Source organism: Mauremys reevesii, linkage group 15, assembly GCF_016161935.1.
Source record: "Mauremys reevesii isolate NIE-2019 linkage group 15, ASM1616193v1, whole genome shotgun sequence".
NCBI lineage: Eukaryota > Metazoa > Chordata > Testudines > Geoemydidae > Mauremys > Mauremys reevesii.
This window is the reverse complement of record NC_052637.1, coordinates 2,403,457-2,421,033: the sequence shown is the minus strand read 5'-3', so window position 1 is coordinate 2,421,033 and position 17,577 is coordinate 2,403,457. Positions and strand designations below refer to the sequence as shown.

At 48.5% G+C, this 17,577-nt stretch overlaps 2 protein-coding genes across 4 annotated transcripts in view; one reads left to right on the top strand and one right to left on the bottom strand.

The window, feature by feature from the left end:
• The window catches only part of LOC120382873 (zinc finger protein 501-like), a 106,577-nt gene that overhangs the window by 53,285 nt on the left and 35,715 nt on the right, over positions 1 to 17,577 (top strand). The window lies entirely within an intron of this gene.
• LOC120382893 (zinc finger protein OZF-like) lies at positions 1,355 to 6,500 on the bottom strand. Of its 3 annotated transcripts, none has more exons than XM_039500356.1 (3): positions 6,455 to 6,500; positions 5,723 to 5,836; positions 1,355 to 1,827 (listed from the first exon to the last, which is right to left on the bottom strand). In XM_039500356.1, the coding sequence occupies exons 1-3, from the start codon at positions 6,486 to 6,488 to the stop codon at positions 1,712 to 1,714; spliced, it is 264 nt and encodes an 87-aa protein (XP_039356290.1). In that variant the 5' UTR covers positions 6,489 to 6,500; the 3' UTR covers positions 1,355 to 1,711. The 3 variants fall into 3 exon arrangements, with proteins under 3 accessions (XP_039356290.1, XP_039356288.1, XP_039356289.1); XM_039500354.1 differs by lacking the exon at positions 1,355 to 1,827 and adding an exon at positions 3,882 to 5,410; XM_039500355.1 differs by lacking the exon at positions 1,355 to 1,827 and adding an exon at positions 3,882 to 5,407.

The window sequence follows — 17,577 nt, the reverse complement described above, 5'->3', positions numbered from 1 at the left end:
ACTGCTTCCCAGGGAGAATAAAAATCAATGACATTAAAAAATACATCAAGAAAATCAGACTTCTGTTATTTAAATCGGATTTTTTTCCTCAAAAACCCTTTTATCTAAAGATAGTTGTAATTGAGCTATAATGTATCTCATGGAATAGGGATTGTAAATTCGAATTCTATAGAATGAGACAATAGACACGTCTTAAGAAAAGTTTTGTCAATGAGTTCCTACAGTTCATACGTTAACGACCCAGTCTTATGGGGATCCACAGGCTTCTGTACACATTACTTAGGTTAATTTTTTCAGACTCAGTGTTCAGTCTAGAAGATACCATCAGAGATGCTTAGTTTTCCAGTTCTCAAACTGTGGCTTTGTCTCTCCAGAGGTAACATGCTTGTTAACAGCAAAAATGTTTTACAATAAATTAATATATAGATGGGAGAAATAACAGACCTCACCTCTATTGTCCCTTTGCAAATTTGGGTACATAGACTCAATCCCTTACCTCTCTCAAAAAGTGCAAAGTTTCAAAAAGTTGAATGAATAGAAGACTGTTGGAGGCGTAATAGATCTGGACAGGGAAAAGAAGTCTGGAGAGACATGTGAGAAGCGAGGGACATCTGCTTTTCTGATACAATATTATATATTTGCTGTTGAAGAAAAAAAATCCAGAATACTTAACATTGTTATTTTAGTTAAATAAAACAATTTAAATGTCTGTCTGGTGATGTTCTCCTCCTAATACAACATGGCATGAATGGAATAACCAAACAATGAAATAACCAAATGAAATTAAATTAAATTAAATAATCAAACATTCATTGTCTGATATAGCTGTAAAACTCATCTAAAAAGTTTTCAAAATAAATAATTGTTTAAAAATGTAGTGTACCTTCCAAAAATGAAACCTACATCTATCTCTGCATTCTGAAGAATATGTATGAAGGTTATAACAACCAACAAGAATACATTTTTATGTAGAAAACCATGATTAAATCGAGTCTTCCTGACTAGTGATTTATATCAAATCCACCCTGCTGCTTCCCTGTGTGAACAACAAACCCCTCCACGCTCTGCTCACACACAGCCACCAGCCTTCAAAGTCACTCCTGGCTGCACTGTACTGAGTGTGACTTGCCAGACACTCAGGAACTTACCAAACGACACAGCAACAACAGCCAGTTTTCACCTCCCAGCCTTGCGCCCCGAGAATGTGCATCTTGGACAGCTCAGTCTGGTCACTGGGCTGGACAAACTCAGTCATTAGTGGGTCACCCCCACAGAGGGGCCGGATTAGGCCACAGCCTTGTTCTCTCCAGTCAAATCCTCCAAACACTTCAATGAAAACACACAGGTCCAGACAAAACACTAAAACCACTTTACTAACTGGAGCAAGGGGTTTTTCAGGGATTACAAGGGAGAAAGATGTAAAAGGTCAGAAAAGGTTAAAACTACAAAATTTAAAACATGCATTTAAATCCTACATTTTACCAAAGTAAGGAAGATGTGAAGCAAACAGGATTTTCCACCCCCTGTTGCAGGCAGTTCACAGTTCTGAATACCCAGGCTGGATTTCCTTCCAGCCTTGGCCTGCCCTCCCCACTGCAAGGCCCCTGTTGCCTTTCAAGCCATCTTGTTGACTTCTGTAAAGATGGGAGAGGAGAGGTGAAAATGGAGGCAATTCTCCCTTGTGCTTTTGTACCACTCTCCTCTTTGAGCTTCACCCCCCAGCTGGGGGACAGGCGACAATCAGTCTGTGGCCTAATTGAGGGTACAGCCGTCCTTCCGGTGAATTGTAGCTCTCTTGTTCCTGGCTCCACAGCTCTGAATGTAAGTCTAATGTCGGAACCGGGCAAATCAGTCGAAACAACAGTTAAAAATAAAATTATCAGGCACATAAAAAAACAAACTGTTGAGCAATAGTCAACGTGGTTTCTGTAAAGGGAAATCGTGTCTTACTAATCTATTGGAGTACTTTGAAGGGGTCAACAAACATGTGGACAAGGAGGATCCAGTGGACATAGTGTACTTAGATTTCCAGAAAGCCTTTGACAAGGTCCCTCACCAAAGGCTCTTACGTAAATCAAGCTGTCATGGGATAAAAGGGAAGGTCCTTTCATGGATTGAGAACTGGTTAAAAGACACGGAACAAAGGGTAGGAATTAATAGTAACTTCTCAGAATGGAGAGGGGTAACTAGTGGTATTCCCCAAGGGTCAGTCCTAGGACCAATCCTATTCAATTTATTCATAAATGATCTGGAGAAAGGGGTAAACAGTGAAGTGGCAAAGTTTGCAGATGATACTAAACTACTCAAGATAGTTAAGACCAAAGCAGATTGTGAAGAACTTCACAAAGATCTCACAAAACTAAGTGATTGGGCAACAAAATGGCAAATTAAATTTAAGGTGGATAAAGATAAAGTAATGCACATTGGAAAAAAAAACCCCAACTCTACATACAATATGATGGGGGCTAATTTAGCTACAACTAGTCAGGAAAAAGATCTTGAAGTCATTGTGGATAGTTCTCTGAAAATGTCCATGCAGTGTGCAGAGGCGGTCAGAAAAGCAAACAGGATGTTAGGAATCATTAAAAAGGGGATAGAGAACACGACTGAGACTATATTATTGCCCTTATATAAATCCATGGTACGGCTACATCTCGAATACTGTGTACAGATGTGGTCTCCTCACCTCAAAAAAGATATTCTAGCACTAGAAAAGGTTCAGAAAAGGGCAACTAAAATGATTAGGGGTTTGGAGAGGGTCCCATACGAGGAAAGATTAAAGAGGCTAGGACTCTTCAGCTTGGAAAAGAGGAGACTAAGGGCGGGTATGATAGAGGTATATAAAATCATGAGTGATGTTGAGAAAGTGGATAAGGAAAAGTTATTTACTTATTCCCATAATACAAGAAGTAGGGGTCACCAAATGAAATTAATAGGCAGCAGGTTTAAAACAAATAAAAGGAAGTTCTTCTTCACGCAGCACAAAGTCAACTTGTGGAACTCCTTACCTGAGGAGGTTGTGAAGGCTAGGACTATAACAATGTTTAAAAGGGAATTGGATAAATTGATGATGGCTAAGTCCATAAATGACTATTAGCCAGGATGGGTAAGAATGGCGTCCCTAGACTCTGTTCGTCAGAGGATGGACATGGATGGCAGGAGAGAGATCACTTGATCATTGCCTGTTAGGTTCACTTCCTCTGGGGCACCTGGCATTGGCCACTGTCGATAGACAGATACTGGGCGAGATGGACCTTTGGTCTGACCCGGTACGGCCGTTCTTATGTTCTTAATGGCTGACTGAGCAATTACTGACCACTTAGCACCTAGCTGATCCCTGATTTAACAGAATATAGGAAACCTTTGGATAGCTAAACATAGACGACTACAGTTACCCCTCTTAGAATCATAGAATATCAGGGTTGGAAGGGACCTCAGGAGGTAACTACTCCAACCCCCTGCTCAAAGCAGGACCAATCACCAACTAAATCATCCTAGCCAGGGCTTTGTCAAGCCTGACCTTAAAAACCTCTAAGGAACGAGATTCCACCACCTCCTTGTTCTGTTATCTGGTACCACTGAAAACAGTCTAGATCCATCCTCTTTGGAACCCCCTTTCAGGTAGTTGAAAGCAGTGACCAAACCCCTCCCTTTCTTCTCTTCTATAGACCAAACAATCTCCGTTCCCTCAGCCTCTCCTCATAAGTCATGTGCTCCAGCCCCCTAATCATTTTTGGTGCCCTCCGCTGGACTCTTTCCAATTTTTTCAAATCCTTCTTGTAGTGTGGGGCCGAAAACTGGACACAATACTCCAGAGGAGGCCTCACCAATGTCAAATAGAGGGGAACGATCATCTCCCTCCATCTGCTGGCAATGCCCCTAAATATACAGCTCAAAAGTCAAGGAATAACACATCCACTGCTTTTCCCTCATCCACAGAGCCACTTATCTCCTCATAGAAGGCAATTAGGTTACTCAGACATGACTTGCCCTCTTCTTTCAAGTCTCTGAAAATACACAATTACATGTCAAACTCTAGCTTATCTAAGGTGGACAAACTTAAAATCTCTCTCTAAAAGTTGAATCTGAGTGAATTACACGCAAGTTGCTTAAACCTTTCTTGCCATGTGTCACAGAAGTTTAGGTTCTGTGTGGATTCTTCCATGTTTAATGAGGTCAGACCTCCATATGAAACCTTTCCCACACTCCAAGCACTTGTGGGGTCTCGCTCCTGTGTGTAATGCCCGATGACGACTTAGGTGTGACTTCAGTATGAAATTTTTCCCGCAGTCCAAGCACTTGTGAGGTCTCTCTCCAGTGTGGATTACCTGATGTTCAACAAGGCTTGACTTTCTTTGGAAACTTTTCCCACAGACCAAGCACTTGTGGGGTCTCTCTCCTGTGTGGATTGCCTGATGTGCAACAAGGCTTGACTTTATTATGAAACTTTTCCCACACTCCAAGCACTTGTACGGTCTCACTCCTGTGTGGATTGCCTGATGATTAACAAGGTCTGACCTTCGTATGAAACTTTTCCCACAGTCCAAGCACTTGTGGGGTTTCTCTCCTGTATGGATTGCCTGATGTCTAACAAGGCCTGACCTTTCTATGAAACTTTTCCCACACTCCAAGCACTTGTAGGGTCTCACTCCTGTGTGGATTGCCTGATGTACAACAAGGTGTGACCTCTGTATGAAACATTTCCCACAGTCCAAGCACTTGTGGGGTCTCTCTCCTGTGTGGATTGCCTGATGCTTAACAAGGTTTGATCTTTGTACGAAACTTTTCCCACAGTCCAAGGACTTGTGGGGTCTCGCTCCAGTGTGTAATGCCTGATGACGAACTAGGTGTGACCTTCTTATGAAACTTTTCCCACAGTCCAAGCACTTGTGGGGTCTCTCTCCTGTGTGGCTTAACTCATGTCTAATTATTTGCGTCTTCGAAATGAAACATTTCCCACACTCGAGGGAGTGAGAGGGTTTTTCTCCAGTGTGGCTTCTCCCGTGGTTATTAACATCGGAGAGCTTACTGAAGCTTTCCCCATGGTCCAAGCATAGAAGGGGATTCTCTCCAGTATGGATTGTCTGATGTGTCACAAGCTGTGATCTCACAGTGAATCCTTTCCCACACTGAAGGTAGTGCCAGGGCGTCTCTTCCTTGGGATTTGTCTGCTGTGCTGTGGGATCCTCCTCTTTTTCCCCACCGTTAATAGATTCATCCACTTTCTTCCCTGGGAGCTTTCCCAGAACCCTCTCTGATCTGTGATAATTTCCCCAGGATTCTCTCTGCTCCAAGCACTGGGAAAAATTCCCTTCAGCTCTTCCCACAAAGGTCCCCTGTGGTTCCACTTCCCCGGGATCTTCCTCATGATGAGTCTCCTCCTCATTCTCACTCCCTCGCTCAGCACCTGCTCGGAGAGACACAATCCAGACAGGAGTCATTGTGCTGGGGAGCAAGAGGAATAGCACAGAGGGAAAACCCAACACAAAGACTGAGCAATTGGACTCCACCTAAACATCCCACCCACACACTGACAGGGAAGGAAAGCTGGGAAGCAAACTCCAGCAGATAAGAGGCTGGGTGGAATGGCGTGAGCTATATCTGATGATTGCAGCCCTGTCCTGGTTGAGATGAGGAAGAACTGAGGGTGCTTACTCACACCATATTTGGGGATTCTCAACTTTTTCCTTCATTCTCTAGATGGTTCTTTGTCAGTCCTCACCTGAATGGGGGCATCTCAGAAGCCTTCTTTCCTCGCAGGCCTGGAGATCCGGCACCCATGGCTCTTCCCCTTGTTCCAGCCAAACAATCAGGTCAGGTTTAGAAATGGGAAATCCTGTGCAGAGGGTGAAATCAGACCAGATCAAGGTGCCTGGACTACTGATGGAGTATTTGTCAGAAAGGGCATTTCGTGAGCGGAACCTGTCCCTGTGCTCTGCTGGAGCAACGTGGAATCCAAGAGGACGGAAACGTGGTCACTGAGCCCCCTTGTGCAGAGGAATTTGTCTGGGGAGGTGAGTTGAATTATTACTACACCCTCATTGGGCGATCCCAGAATCTGTGCGCTCTGGGGGCCTTGCTGACTCACACACATCTCTGCACTTAAAACCCTGCCTCTTTCTAAACCTGCAGAGCCCAGAGCACTCCCCTGGGCTGGAGCTAGTCCCAAGGAGGGAGATGAAAAGGGATTGTGTATGCAGCCAAGAAACAACACAGAGACAGGACAATGATGCCCCTTTGAAAGCTGGAGGGGTGGGGATGGTTTAGTTCGTCCATTGGGTTTTGCAACCATGTCCCACTGCAGAGGGCAAGGAGATGCAAGTCTCCCTCACTTGGCAGCTGTGCATTATGGAACCCACTCACCTCTGATTTAACTGACATGGGAAGAACATGATCAGATTTAGACACACAGACCCCACGGCATCTGGTATCTGAGGGGATGGGAATCACTTACCCAGCGAGGTCACCATCTCGTAGTTCTCCTGCATGACATCCCTGTAGAGGGCTCTCTGAGCGGGGTCCAGCAGAGCCCCCTGCGCCTGTGTGAAATACACAGCCACCTCCTCGAAGGTCACCGGCATCTGAAACAACAAAAGGCCCTAGTCATTACCTGCTGCTCCAGCCACAATTCCTGTAGTCACGTGGGAGGAAGGATAAAGAAATGGAAGCTCTGGGAGCGCCTGAGTAGCAGAATCCCACCCCCACCCTGCTCAGAGCAGCCAGGAGGCTTCAGGGCATGGGAGAAGGTAAGAGCTCCTTGTCCCCCCAGCACATGGAGCAAGGCAGGGTCTTCTCATTTTTCACACTCCTTCCAGACACAGGCTGATACAGGAAGCAGAGCTCTGAGCTGGGGACAGGGACAGGAATCCCAACAGCTTCCCGTTACATCCTTGGGGGCAGCCGGTTTAGGAAGAAATCACTTGAGGCCAGACAGCAGACAGTTAACAAAACTACCATTTATTTACAGACTCAGAGCTCACCCAACCAGCCGAAGCTGGCTGGGCTATCCGCTAATAATCTAACTCAGTTGCCATAGGAACAAAAACCATGAAAACCAAATACACAACATATACCTCCCCCCCTAATAAGAACATCCCCTAAATAAAACACACACGAGACTAGAGAAGGAGGGTAGACTGCCTCTATTCCCAGCTAAACCTGGGGATTATTTTGCCCCATAACTGTGGGTTCGCCCTAGCTAAAGATCCAGCCGATGAGGAGGCCTTCTGTCTCTAGGTGGATTACGGCGAACTTCTGGTGTTGTTGCACCCGAAAGTACCATGGGCTCAGGGTCTGCAGCACGAACAGGAGAGGAGGTGGTATCAGCTCGTGCTGGGCAAAGGGGTATCTCAGCCGCCGGCAGTAATGGAGATGAACAGTCAGGAACAGGTGATTCATGATTCAGTGTCTCACCAAAAGAGGTGAAGTCAGACCACTCAACTACAGATGTGTCCTGAGAACTGGCATGACCTGGCAACAGCTGATCTACATGTCGCCACCAGGTAAGATTCTCTGCAGTCTGGACTGTGTAGGAAACAGGTCCTGTTTGAGTGATGATTGTGGCAGGAACCCATTTAGCTCTGGAAGTATAATTCCGAGCCAAAACTGGCTGTCCCGGGCTAAAGGTTTGGTCTTTTGCTCTGGGTGCCAGTCTGATGACTTGATATTGCTGCTGATGTTGCACAATTTGTCAGGGTTCAGAAGGTTTCAGCAGATCAAAGCAAGTGCCCAGCTGTCGTCCCATCATTAGAAAGGCCGGGGATGCCTGGGTCGTAGCATGAGGTGTGTTTCTGTAGGAAAGTAAGAAGGTATCCAGACGCTTTTGAATGGAGCGTTGTCCCCTTGCTGATTTCAAAGCGTTTTTCATTGTCTGCACAAATCTTTCAGTTAATCCGTTGGTGGATGATATGGTGATGACGTGATGTGGTGTATCCCATTTGCCTTCATATAATTTTGAAACTCCTGAGAGACGAACTGCGGTCTGTTGTCGCTCACAAGTTGTTCTGGCAGACCAAAACGACTAAAGAGTCCTCGTAGTTTTTGAATAGTACTCTCTGCCGTAGTGGACTGCATTATAGAGACTTCTGGCCATTTAGAATGGGCATCTACTGCCACCAAGAACATGCTTCCTTCAAGGGGGCCAGCGAAGTCAATGTGAATACGTTGCCACGGGTTTTCAGGCCAGTCCCGTGGGTGTAGGGGTGCCCACTGGGGTGCATTCCTCACACCCTGACGTGACATACAAGCTTTTGCCTTCTCTTCAATAGCACTGTCTAATCCAGGCCACCAAAAATAGCTTCGTGCAATTTCCTTCATGCGCACTATTCCACGGTGACCGGAATGTAGCTGGTGTAACATCTGTGATCTCAGTGGTGGTGGAATAATGACACGTCTCCCCCACAACAACAAACCAGATTGGACCGATAACTCCGTCCTCCTGTACATGTAGGTAAGAAGGTCGGGTGAGACCGGAGAGGTTTGTCGAGATTTTCCATGCATCACCAGGTCCATAACTTGGGACAATACTGGGTCAACGCGAGTTGCCTTCTTTATCTGAGTAGCAGTGATGGGTGTATTCTCTACCTGTTCAAAGTAGAAGATTTCCTTTTGGGCACTATCTTGATGTTTGACCGGCAAAGGCAATCTTGAGAGGCCATCTGCATTGCCGTGCAGAGTGGATTTCCGATATTTGATTTCATATGTGAGTGCTGAAAGTAACAATGCCCAACATTGCATACAACTAGCAACTAATGGGGGAATGCCTGTGTAGGGTCCAAAAATTGACGTCAGAGGTCGATGGTCTGTGAGAAGAGTAAACTTTCGCCCAAACAGGTACTGATGAAACATCCGAATTCCAAAAACAATTCCTAATGCCTCACGTTCGATTTGGGCGTAGTTAGTTTCTGCTTTGCTTAGAGTGCGTGAAGCAAAAGCAATAGGTCTCTCTTCTCTCGAAGGCATAATTGTGACACGAGTGCTCCCACTCCATAAGGAGAGGCATCGCAGGCCAATTGTAGGGGTAAGGATGGATCAAAGTGCGTTAGAACTTCAGAATTGAGCAATGCATCCTTAGCTTTGTTAAATGCAACATCACAGGCTTCAGTCCACTTCCAGGCCTTGTTCTGCCCAAGGAGCTCATGAAGTGGTTTTGGCAGTGTGGCTAACTGTGAGATGAACTTTCCATAATAGTTCAGTAGTCCTAGAAACGAGCGCAGCTGGCTTATATTTCGAGGTGGGGGAGCCTCCACAATAGCTTTAACTGTTGCAGGGGCCTTATGAAGACCTGCAGAATCAATGATGTGTCCCAAATATTCAACAGAGGGCTTGAAGAATTCACACTTGTCTTTGCGAACTCGTAGGCCATACTCTTCCAGTCTTTGTAGGGTAGCCTCTAAATTCTTTAAGTGATCCTCTTCATTTCTTCCAGTGACCAGGATATCATCCAGATAGCACTGACCTCCTGACAAGCCACACAAGATCTGGTCCATAGCCCTCTGGAACAGGGCAGGAGCAGACGTCATTCCGAAGGGTAGGCGACAGTATCCATAAAGCCCCTTATGAGTCACAATAGTCAACAGCTCTTGGGACTTTTCATCGACGTGCATCTGTAAATATGCTTGACTCAGATCAATCTTACTGAACTTTTGTCCCCCAGCCAGGCCTATGAAGAGGTCATCAATTAGGGGAAGCGGGTATTGCTCTGCACACAACACTGGGTTGACAGTGACTTTAAAATCACCGCAAATCTGGAGAGAGCTATCTTTCTTCACTATTGGAACAATAGGAGTGGCCCATGACCTATGGGTAACTGGTATTAGGACTCCATTGGTGATCAGGCGCTCCAGGTCTGCTTCAACTTTTGGCCTGATGGCATATGGCACAGTTCGGGCTTTCAGATATTTTGGTGGACTGTCAGGTTTAATGTTCAATGTCACAGTGATTCCCTTCATACTTCCCAAATCATCTCCAAAAACAGCAGCATGTTTCCTTAGTATAGGGGTTAGACTGGTTTCTTCTTTAGTCATCCGGTGCACTTCTGCCCAGTTCAGCTGAATCTTCCCAAGCCAAGACCTACCCATTAAGGCTGGGTAGTTACCTCTCACCACAAATGGTGGCAATTGAGCAGCCTGTCCATTGAGCTCCACCTTAACATCAATAGTGCCCAACATGGGCACAGCTTCTCCCGTATACGTCTTCAGAACAGTTTTTGTTGCCTTAAGCGGAAGATGCTGTAGCTTTTCTTTATACACAGTCTCGGAGACCAGCGAGACGGCTGCACCGGTGTCCAGTTCCATGCGTATAGGTTTGCCATCCAACAACGGGGTTACCCAGTATTCATGTGAGCCCACTGCCAAAGACAAATCATGCAGTGGCACTTCCTCTTGCGATGAGGTGTCACCTTGATCATCCTGGGTCCGCTCTAGAGTATGCAGGGTTCCTCTTTTTGTCGGCCAGACCACAGGCCTCTTTTTCTTTTGTTTACAGGCACACTCAATGTGTCCCTTTTTGCCACAGTGTCGACACACCAGGTCCTTACACCAGCATTCTGATGCCTGGTGACCCGGCTTACCACAGCGGTAACATTCTTGACTCTGCACAGTTTTGTGGGTCGGTTCTTGTGACACTTTTTGCACCCTAGGGGATGCACCGATGTATTGCTCCTCCCTTGTAGCCAGTTCCATGGAGACAGCAATATCAACAGCCTTCTGTAAGGTAAGCTGAGCCGCTTCCATATAGCTTCACTGTAGAGGCCACACACTAACCTGTCATGCAGGGCATCAATTAACATCTCTTTAAATTCACAGTGTTCTGCTAGCTTTTTTTTAAATTGCTACAAATTGTACAACTGTTTCATCTTCCTTTTGGTCTCTTTTGTGGAACCTATATCTTTCAGCAATTACCAGTGGTTTGGGGGAAAAATGGGACCCCAGGATATCCACAATGTCACTGTAAGATTTAGTCTCAGGCTTAACAGGGTGTAGTAAGCTGCGTAGCAGGGAGCAGGTTTTAGCCCCTACAACACTTAAGAATATTGGCACCTTCTTCGCTTCTGTAATGTCATTTGCAATAACAAAAAGCTCAAAACGCTCAGTATACACATGCCACGGCTCTATATTCTCATCAAAAGGTTCCAGTGGCCTGGTCAGAGTAGCCATGATTTTTAGTTTCCCTTTCACAGTCAGTGCAAACAAGCAGGTTTTTTGTTTGTTTGTTCTTTACCTTGACTTCTCCTTCCTTCTGTTACTGGAGCAGAACCGGAATCCCATCCATCGTCGCCACTTGTTATATCCTTGGGGGCAGCCAGTTTAGGAAGAAATCACTTGAGGCCAGACAGCAGACAGCTAACACAACCACCATTTTATTTACAGACACAGAGCTCACCCAACCGGTGGAAGCTGGCTGGGCTATCCCCTAATAATCTAACTCAGTTGCCATAGGAACAAAAACCATGACAACCAAATACACAACACTTCCCTGCCTATTTCACAGCAGCCTCAGGCTAGTGGGGTCTCACTCCAGCACTGGGAACCTGGAAAATGTTTCCAGCACAGTGCAAGGGGGTTGTATCCTGTTTGAGAAATGGGGGAATGTCCTGTCTCCCCTCCCCCACCAATGGGCCCACTCAGACAATCAGCAGGTTTATCACACCCTGTCTCCTCCCTGCCCCTGCCCAGGAGCTCCCTGAAAATCCCCTACCTCAGCGGGCTCCACCACAGACATTTCCCTTCCCTGCATCCTGGAAGACGGGCCCATCTGGACCGAAACATGGACCTGATTCTTTAGCCTCTCAGGGCGAGAGAGGCAATGAGAGAGGTTACAGAAGGGGCTTCAGTCCATGTCATAACCGGATTCCCATCCAGACTCTTCAGACCCTCCCAGTAACAGCATCTCTGAGCCAAATGCTAGAAAAAGAGCAGAACTAAAGGGGCCACTTTGGGCGATTTCCCCGCACTGCCCTGTAAACTCCTCTCCCTTAGGAACAGCCGGAGCCCTCTGGTGGCATCACCTGAAGAACGAGCTACCCTGGACTCCTGCAGCAGCCCCCAGGGACAGGCAGGCAGAGGCTGAGCCCGGTGGCCCATCCACACTCCCTGCCTGTCCAAAGCAGCAGTGACTCCGGAGGGGCTGAGATGTGAATCCTGCCCAGAAATCAGACCAGAGCCCCGGGCAGACCCCAAAACTCATGAGACACAGACCCCGCCAGCCCGGGGGTGTCTGACAATAACACACACTGGGAACAGGTGGGGGGCTGTCCCCCTCCTGGCTCCCCACATCCCCCCCTTCCCTCGCAGTGCCCCCCACATCTTCCCCCATTCTAGCCTCGCTCCCCTCATCCCCACAATCCCCCCGATCCCCCGCATCGCCCCATCTTCCCTTCAGTGCCCCCCGCCCCCATCCCAGCCTTCCCCCCGCAGCCCCGCACCCGCCTCCTGCCCTCACCCCCGGCACCTCTTTAGCCTCCGCCCCCTGCAGCCCGGGGGTGCCGGGGGGGCGGGTCTCTCTCACCTTCCCTCCGAGCGGGGCCCCCCGGGGCAGGGGCCGGGCCGGGCTGGGGGCTCTGCCCTGGGAGAGGCTCCTGGGGGGGAGCAGCGGGAAGGGCCCTGCTGGAGATTCCCCTCTCCCGGCTGCAGCCAGGGCTCCGGGCTCCCAGCACCAGCCGCCCCCCGGGGCTTGGGGATCTCGCCAGGAGCCTGGGAGCCAGAGTCACCGCAGCGGCTGCGAGTCACTTCCTGCGGCCGGGCCGGAGCCCAGCGCTCGCTGCCCGGAGGCGCCTCCCGGCAGCTCCTGGGTCCTAGCGATCAAGCCGGCTCCATGCAGCATCTCTGGGTGCATGTTACCAGCACTGGGGGACCAGACAGCAAGTGTGAAAAATCAGGAGGAGACGGGGGGTAATAGGCACCTGTATAAGACAAAGCCCCAAATAGCGGGACTGTCCCTATACAATTGGGACATCTGGTCACCCTACCAGCACTGGCGCAAAAGTTGGAGCTGGCTGGGCTGGGTGAGCCAGACTTGTGGGAGAGAGAAGCGGGAGAGGTGCAGATGGACAATGGGGCAGCTCGGAACAGCTGCTCCCTCCGGGGGCACCAGCCTGCTCCCCAGGAAGCCCCAGCACATTCCCTGCTAGCATAGGCCCCGACGTCTGCCGGCGCCGGAGGGTGCTTGACTCCCCCCATTACCCTAACCCCATTCCAACCCCTTCGCAGAAGTGCCCACCCCAATTCCACCCTCTTCCTGACCCTATTCCAACCCCTTCCCCAAATCCCTGGCCCAGACCCACCTCTTCCCCACCTCCTCCCCTGAGCATGCCACATTCCCTTTCTTCCCCCCTCTCTCCCAGAGCTTTTACACCATGAAACAGCTGTTTTGCGGTGGCAAGCGCTGAGAGGAGAAGCGGGGATGCTGTGCGCTCACAGGAGGAGGCGGAGGTGAGGTGAGGTGAGCTGAGCTGGGGCAGGGAGCTTGGCTGCCGGTGGGTGCAGAGCACCCTCCAATTTTTTCCCATGGGTGCTCCAGCCCTAGAGCACCCATGAAGTCAGCGCCTATGGCTGCTAGCTCACTGAGTCAGACAAAGACACTCCCACCTTTGCTCTTTTCCCTTCCAAACCTGGCTCACCCCAGCCAGGTTCCTCCTCCACACCCAGGGGCGGCTCTAGGAATCAGGCTGCCCCAAGCAGCGCGGTGCGCTGCGCCGCCCTTCGCCGGTCCTGCGGCGGGTCCCCTCTTCCCGCGGCTCCGGTTGAGCTCCCGCCGGCATGCCGGCGGCAGGTCCACCGGAGCCTGGGACGAGCGGACCTGTCGCAGGCATGCCTGCGGGAGCTCAACCGGAGCCGCGGGAAGAGGGGACCCACCGCAGTTATGCCTGCGGCAGGTCCGCTCGTCCCGGGCTCCGGTGGACCTGCCGCTGGCATGCCGGCGGCAGGTCCACCGGAGCCAAATGCCGCCCCCCGGGAAAGGGCCGCCCCACGCGCCTGCTTGGCGCGCTGGGGTCTAGAGCCGCCCCTGTCCACACCACAAAGTCCCATGCCCAGCTCTACCAAGCTCGGCTCCAACCCCCCTCTTCCCAGCCTCCAGAGCCTGTTCCCAGCCTTGCTCAACCCCCCTGCCGGGCCTCACTCCCCCGGCCCTCCTCAATCACATGCTACAAACTTTTGCTCCTTGCTCTGGCTGGTCTCATAGAGCTCCCACCACAGGCAGGGAGGGACTTCGCTCACCACTGAACTCCCAGGAGGAGATGAGGGGGGCCCTGGATAGAGCCAGAGCCCTCAGCCAGCCAGCTGAGGGATAATTCAATTCCAGAGGATGGAAACAGGGTCACTGAGCCCCCTTGGGAGACGCAGGCAATGTTGGGATATGTACATATATAACCCATCTATCCATGTAACATGTGGCTGGAGTGTGTTTCGACATGAGTGCATGATTTGCATTTTGGCAACCAAAGTGAGAACTGAAGGGTGAGTTGGTCAAAAAGAACTGTTTATAATACACCAGTTTTGTCATGTCCCTGGAAAAAAATGAAGAATCGGCAAGAAAGGAAATAACACCCGCGGGCCGGCTTTAAAACTGTGTAAGAATTGGAAGAAATGGCACCCCTTGGATCCTGGCTTCCTGCCCAAGACTGGCTCCTTGGAGTTGCAGATGAAGGCCCAGGACAACAGAGACTCCTCCTCCGTATAATAAAGGGTTCCACACTAAAGGGTTCCACAAGCTCATAGACCTTCCAAAGAGAATGGGATACGGCTGGGAGTCAGTATCCAATCCATCATTGCTCCGGATGGCTACCAACACCATTGGTAATTTATTGTATCAACCTTCGTCAGTTTCTTGCATCACTTTGCTAAGGGCTTGCTTGATAGTCTGATCCATCCTTTCTACTGTCCCTGACGATTGAGGATGGTGGGGGATATGTAGTTGTTGCTTTACTCCTAAAGCTTTTAACATTTTTAGAATTATTTTTCCTATAAAATGTGCTCCATCATCTGAACCAATTACTTTTGGAGCCCCGTATCTACTAAACAGAACTTTCCACAACTTCTTGGCGGTGGTCTCTGCAGAATGATTCCTGGTGGAAACTGCCTCCACCCAGCCACAAAAAGAATCTATCATCACTAATAAATACTGATTCCCTCTTTGGGTCTTTATACAGTCAACGTGTGTTCGGGGAGGGATAGCTCGGTAGTTTGAGCATTGGCCTGCAAAACCCAGGGTTGTGAGCTCTATCCTTGAGGGGGCCATTTCAGGAACTGGGGTAAAAATTTGTTTAGGGATTGGTCCTGCTTTGAGCAGGGAGTTAGACTGGATGACCTTCTCAGCTCTCTTCCAACCCTCATCTATGATTCTACTCCATGGCCCTACGAGTCTTTGGTGCCAAAAGGGTCCCAAATTCAATAGTCTATTCCCATCTCCTGCACACCTTATGCAGTTTTTAACCACATTTTCTACATCCTCTCACACCTTAGGCCATATTCCAATCTGTTTTTACCTTAAAAGAGAGTATTTTCTACTCCTCAGTGGGCCATAGACTGACACAGGTTAATGATCTCTTTTCTTTAAAGTTTCTCAGGTACCCACTTTTTCTCTCCTGTTTCCTTATTCACTGCAAAACCCCCTTTCATACTCCAGGTTCCCCATCTTTAGGTTCAGCCTCCTGTTGTATGATGTGAGCTTTCGTATTTACCATAACCCCCAAAGGGGGAGGGGTGATTTTTCACACCCCAGCGAGCAAGTTACTGCGCTGTAACACGCCAGTGTAGACATGGCCTAAGAGCTCTGATCTCTGCTACCTGAGCTGAAGTCATGCCCATGGATCCAGAGAGTCTCCCCATTAGCTTGCACAGCAGCATCACTCATATACTGCTTACACCTTTCACGGTAGAAACGACCATCTGTGAACCAAACCTCTTTTTCTCCAAGGTGTAACGCTTCATCTACCAGGGGTGCTGCTTCAACTAACTTTGGTTCAGTTTCTGGAAGTGGGGACTCATGCTCTTCTCCTTCCATTTTAAGTCACAAAAAGCTTTTTCTTGTTCAGGCCGCCACACCCATTCTACTTCCTTTTTCAATCAATGCCACAAGGGTCTAGTTATAATGGCAACATTCCAAATGTGCTTCCTCCAATCAGGGCCGCCCAGAGGATTCAGGGGGCCTGGGACAAAGCAATTTTGGGTGCCCCTTCCATTAAAAAAATGGCAATAGTATACAATACTATATTCTCGTGGGGGCCCCTGTGGGGCCAGGCACAAATTGCCTCACTTGCTCCCCCCCACAGGTGGCCCTGGGAAAAATAAACCTTCTGCATCTCAGCACAAACCCAGTTTTGAGAAAGCTTCTTTACAAGGTATCACTGGTTCTCAGCATCAGCTAGTGCTAAAAGGCACTAAAGCTCATTTAAAGGGTTGGAAAAATATTTTCTGTCAAAACTTTTTCAGGATCAAAAACTAGAGCTTTTTAAAAAGCAGAAAAAAATCACGGACAATATCCGCTTTCCTTCAAAATTTGTTGTGGTTTTTTTAATTGAAAAGCTGAAATTAGTCTGCCAAAACCTGACTATGGTTTGGGGTTTCAGAAGTGTGTGGCCAAATATATGCTGCTTGCTGTGTTTGATTGTTTAAAGAAACAATAAAAAAAATTCTGCTTAAAAAAAAATCCAAAACTTTTGAAGCACCTGAGCTTGCGACCAAAGGCCTGAGCCCATCCAGGCAGAGACTTTTCCAGGTTTCTGATACTCTGCTGGCTTCCTTGACTCATATCTGTCTCCATAGTTTTGGGTTCATTTAGGTTACAACATAAGAACAGCCATATTGGGTCAAACCAAAGGTCCATCCAGCCCAGTATCCTGTCTATCGACAATGGCCAATGCCAAGTGCCCCAGAGGGAGTGAACCTAACAGGTAATGATCAAGTGATCTCTCTCCTGCCATCCATCTCTACCCTCTGACAAACAGAGTCTAGGGACACCATTCCTTACCCATCCTGGCTAATAGCCATTAATGGACTTAACCTCCATGAATGTATCTGTTTCCTAGAGACTGGTCCACGGGGTTCCTCGCAAACTGGAGACGGTTACTGTGGGTTTGTCTTTAGTATAGCTTATGTACATACTCCACGAACTGAGCATTTGAGCTTGTTCCAGAATCTGGGATGAGCCTATGTGGTGAAAACTGAAATGCTCAAAATAGCACATGCATGTGAATGGACACAGGGTGCTAAAATTAAATTAACCCAGGAGGTCTCAAACTCAGGACCCCTCGGGGGTCACGAGGTTATTACTGGGGGTCGCGAGCTGTCAGCCTCCACCTCAAACCCTGCTTTGCCTCCAGCATTTATAATAGTGTTAAATGCATAAAAAAGTGTGTTTAATTTATAATGGGGGGGGTCGCACTTAGAGGTTTGCTATGTGAAAGGGGTCACCAGGACAAAAGTTTGAGAACCACTGAATTAACCCCTCTGGAGCCTCAGGGAATGCAGGGGAGGGAAGTCTCCCTTGGTAGGGTTGGGAAGGATATTGCTCTTCTCATGTGATCCCTCCCCCGGTGGCTAATTTTAAATGAAGCTACTCTCCCCTGATAAGAATCTC

What these genes read in the sequence shown, in the direction of transcription:
- LOC120382893 (XM_039500354.1), bottom strand. Translation starts at nt 6,488, where the DNA reads ATGCAGGAGAACTACGAGATGGTGACCTCGCTGG. An exon ending in CGAGATGGTGACCTCGCTGG is followed by an intron (nt 5,837 to 6,454) that starts GTAAGTGATTCC and finishes CCCTCTGCACAG; the next exon opens with GATTTCCCATTTCTAAACCT. An exon ending in TCTGAGATGCCCCCATTCAG is followed by an intron (nt 5,411 to 5,722) that starts GTGAGGACTGAC and finishes TGTCTCTCCGAG; the next exon opens with CAGGTGCTGAGCGAGGGAGT.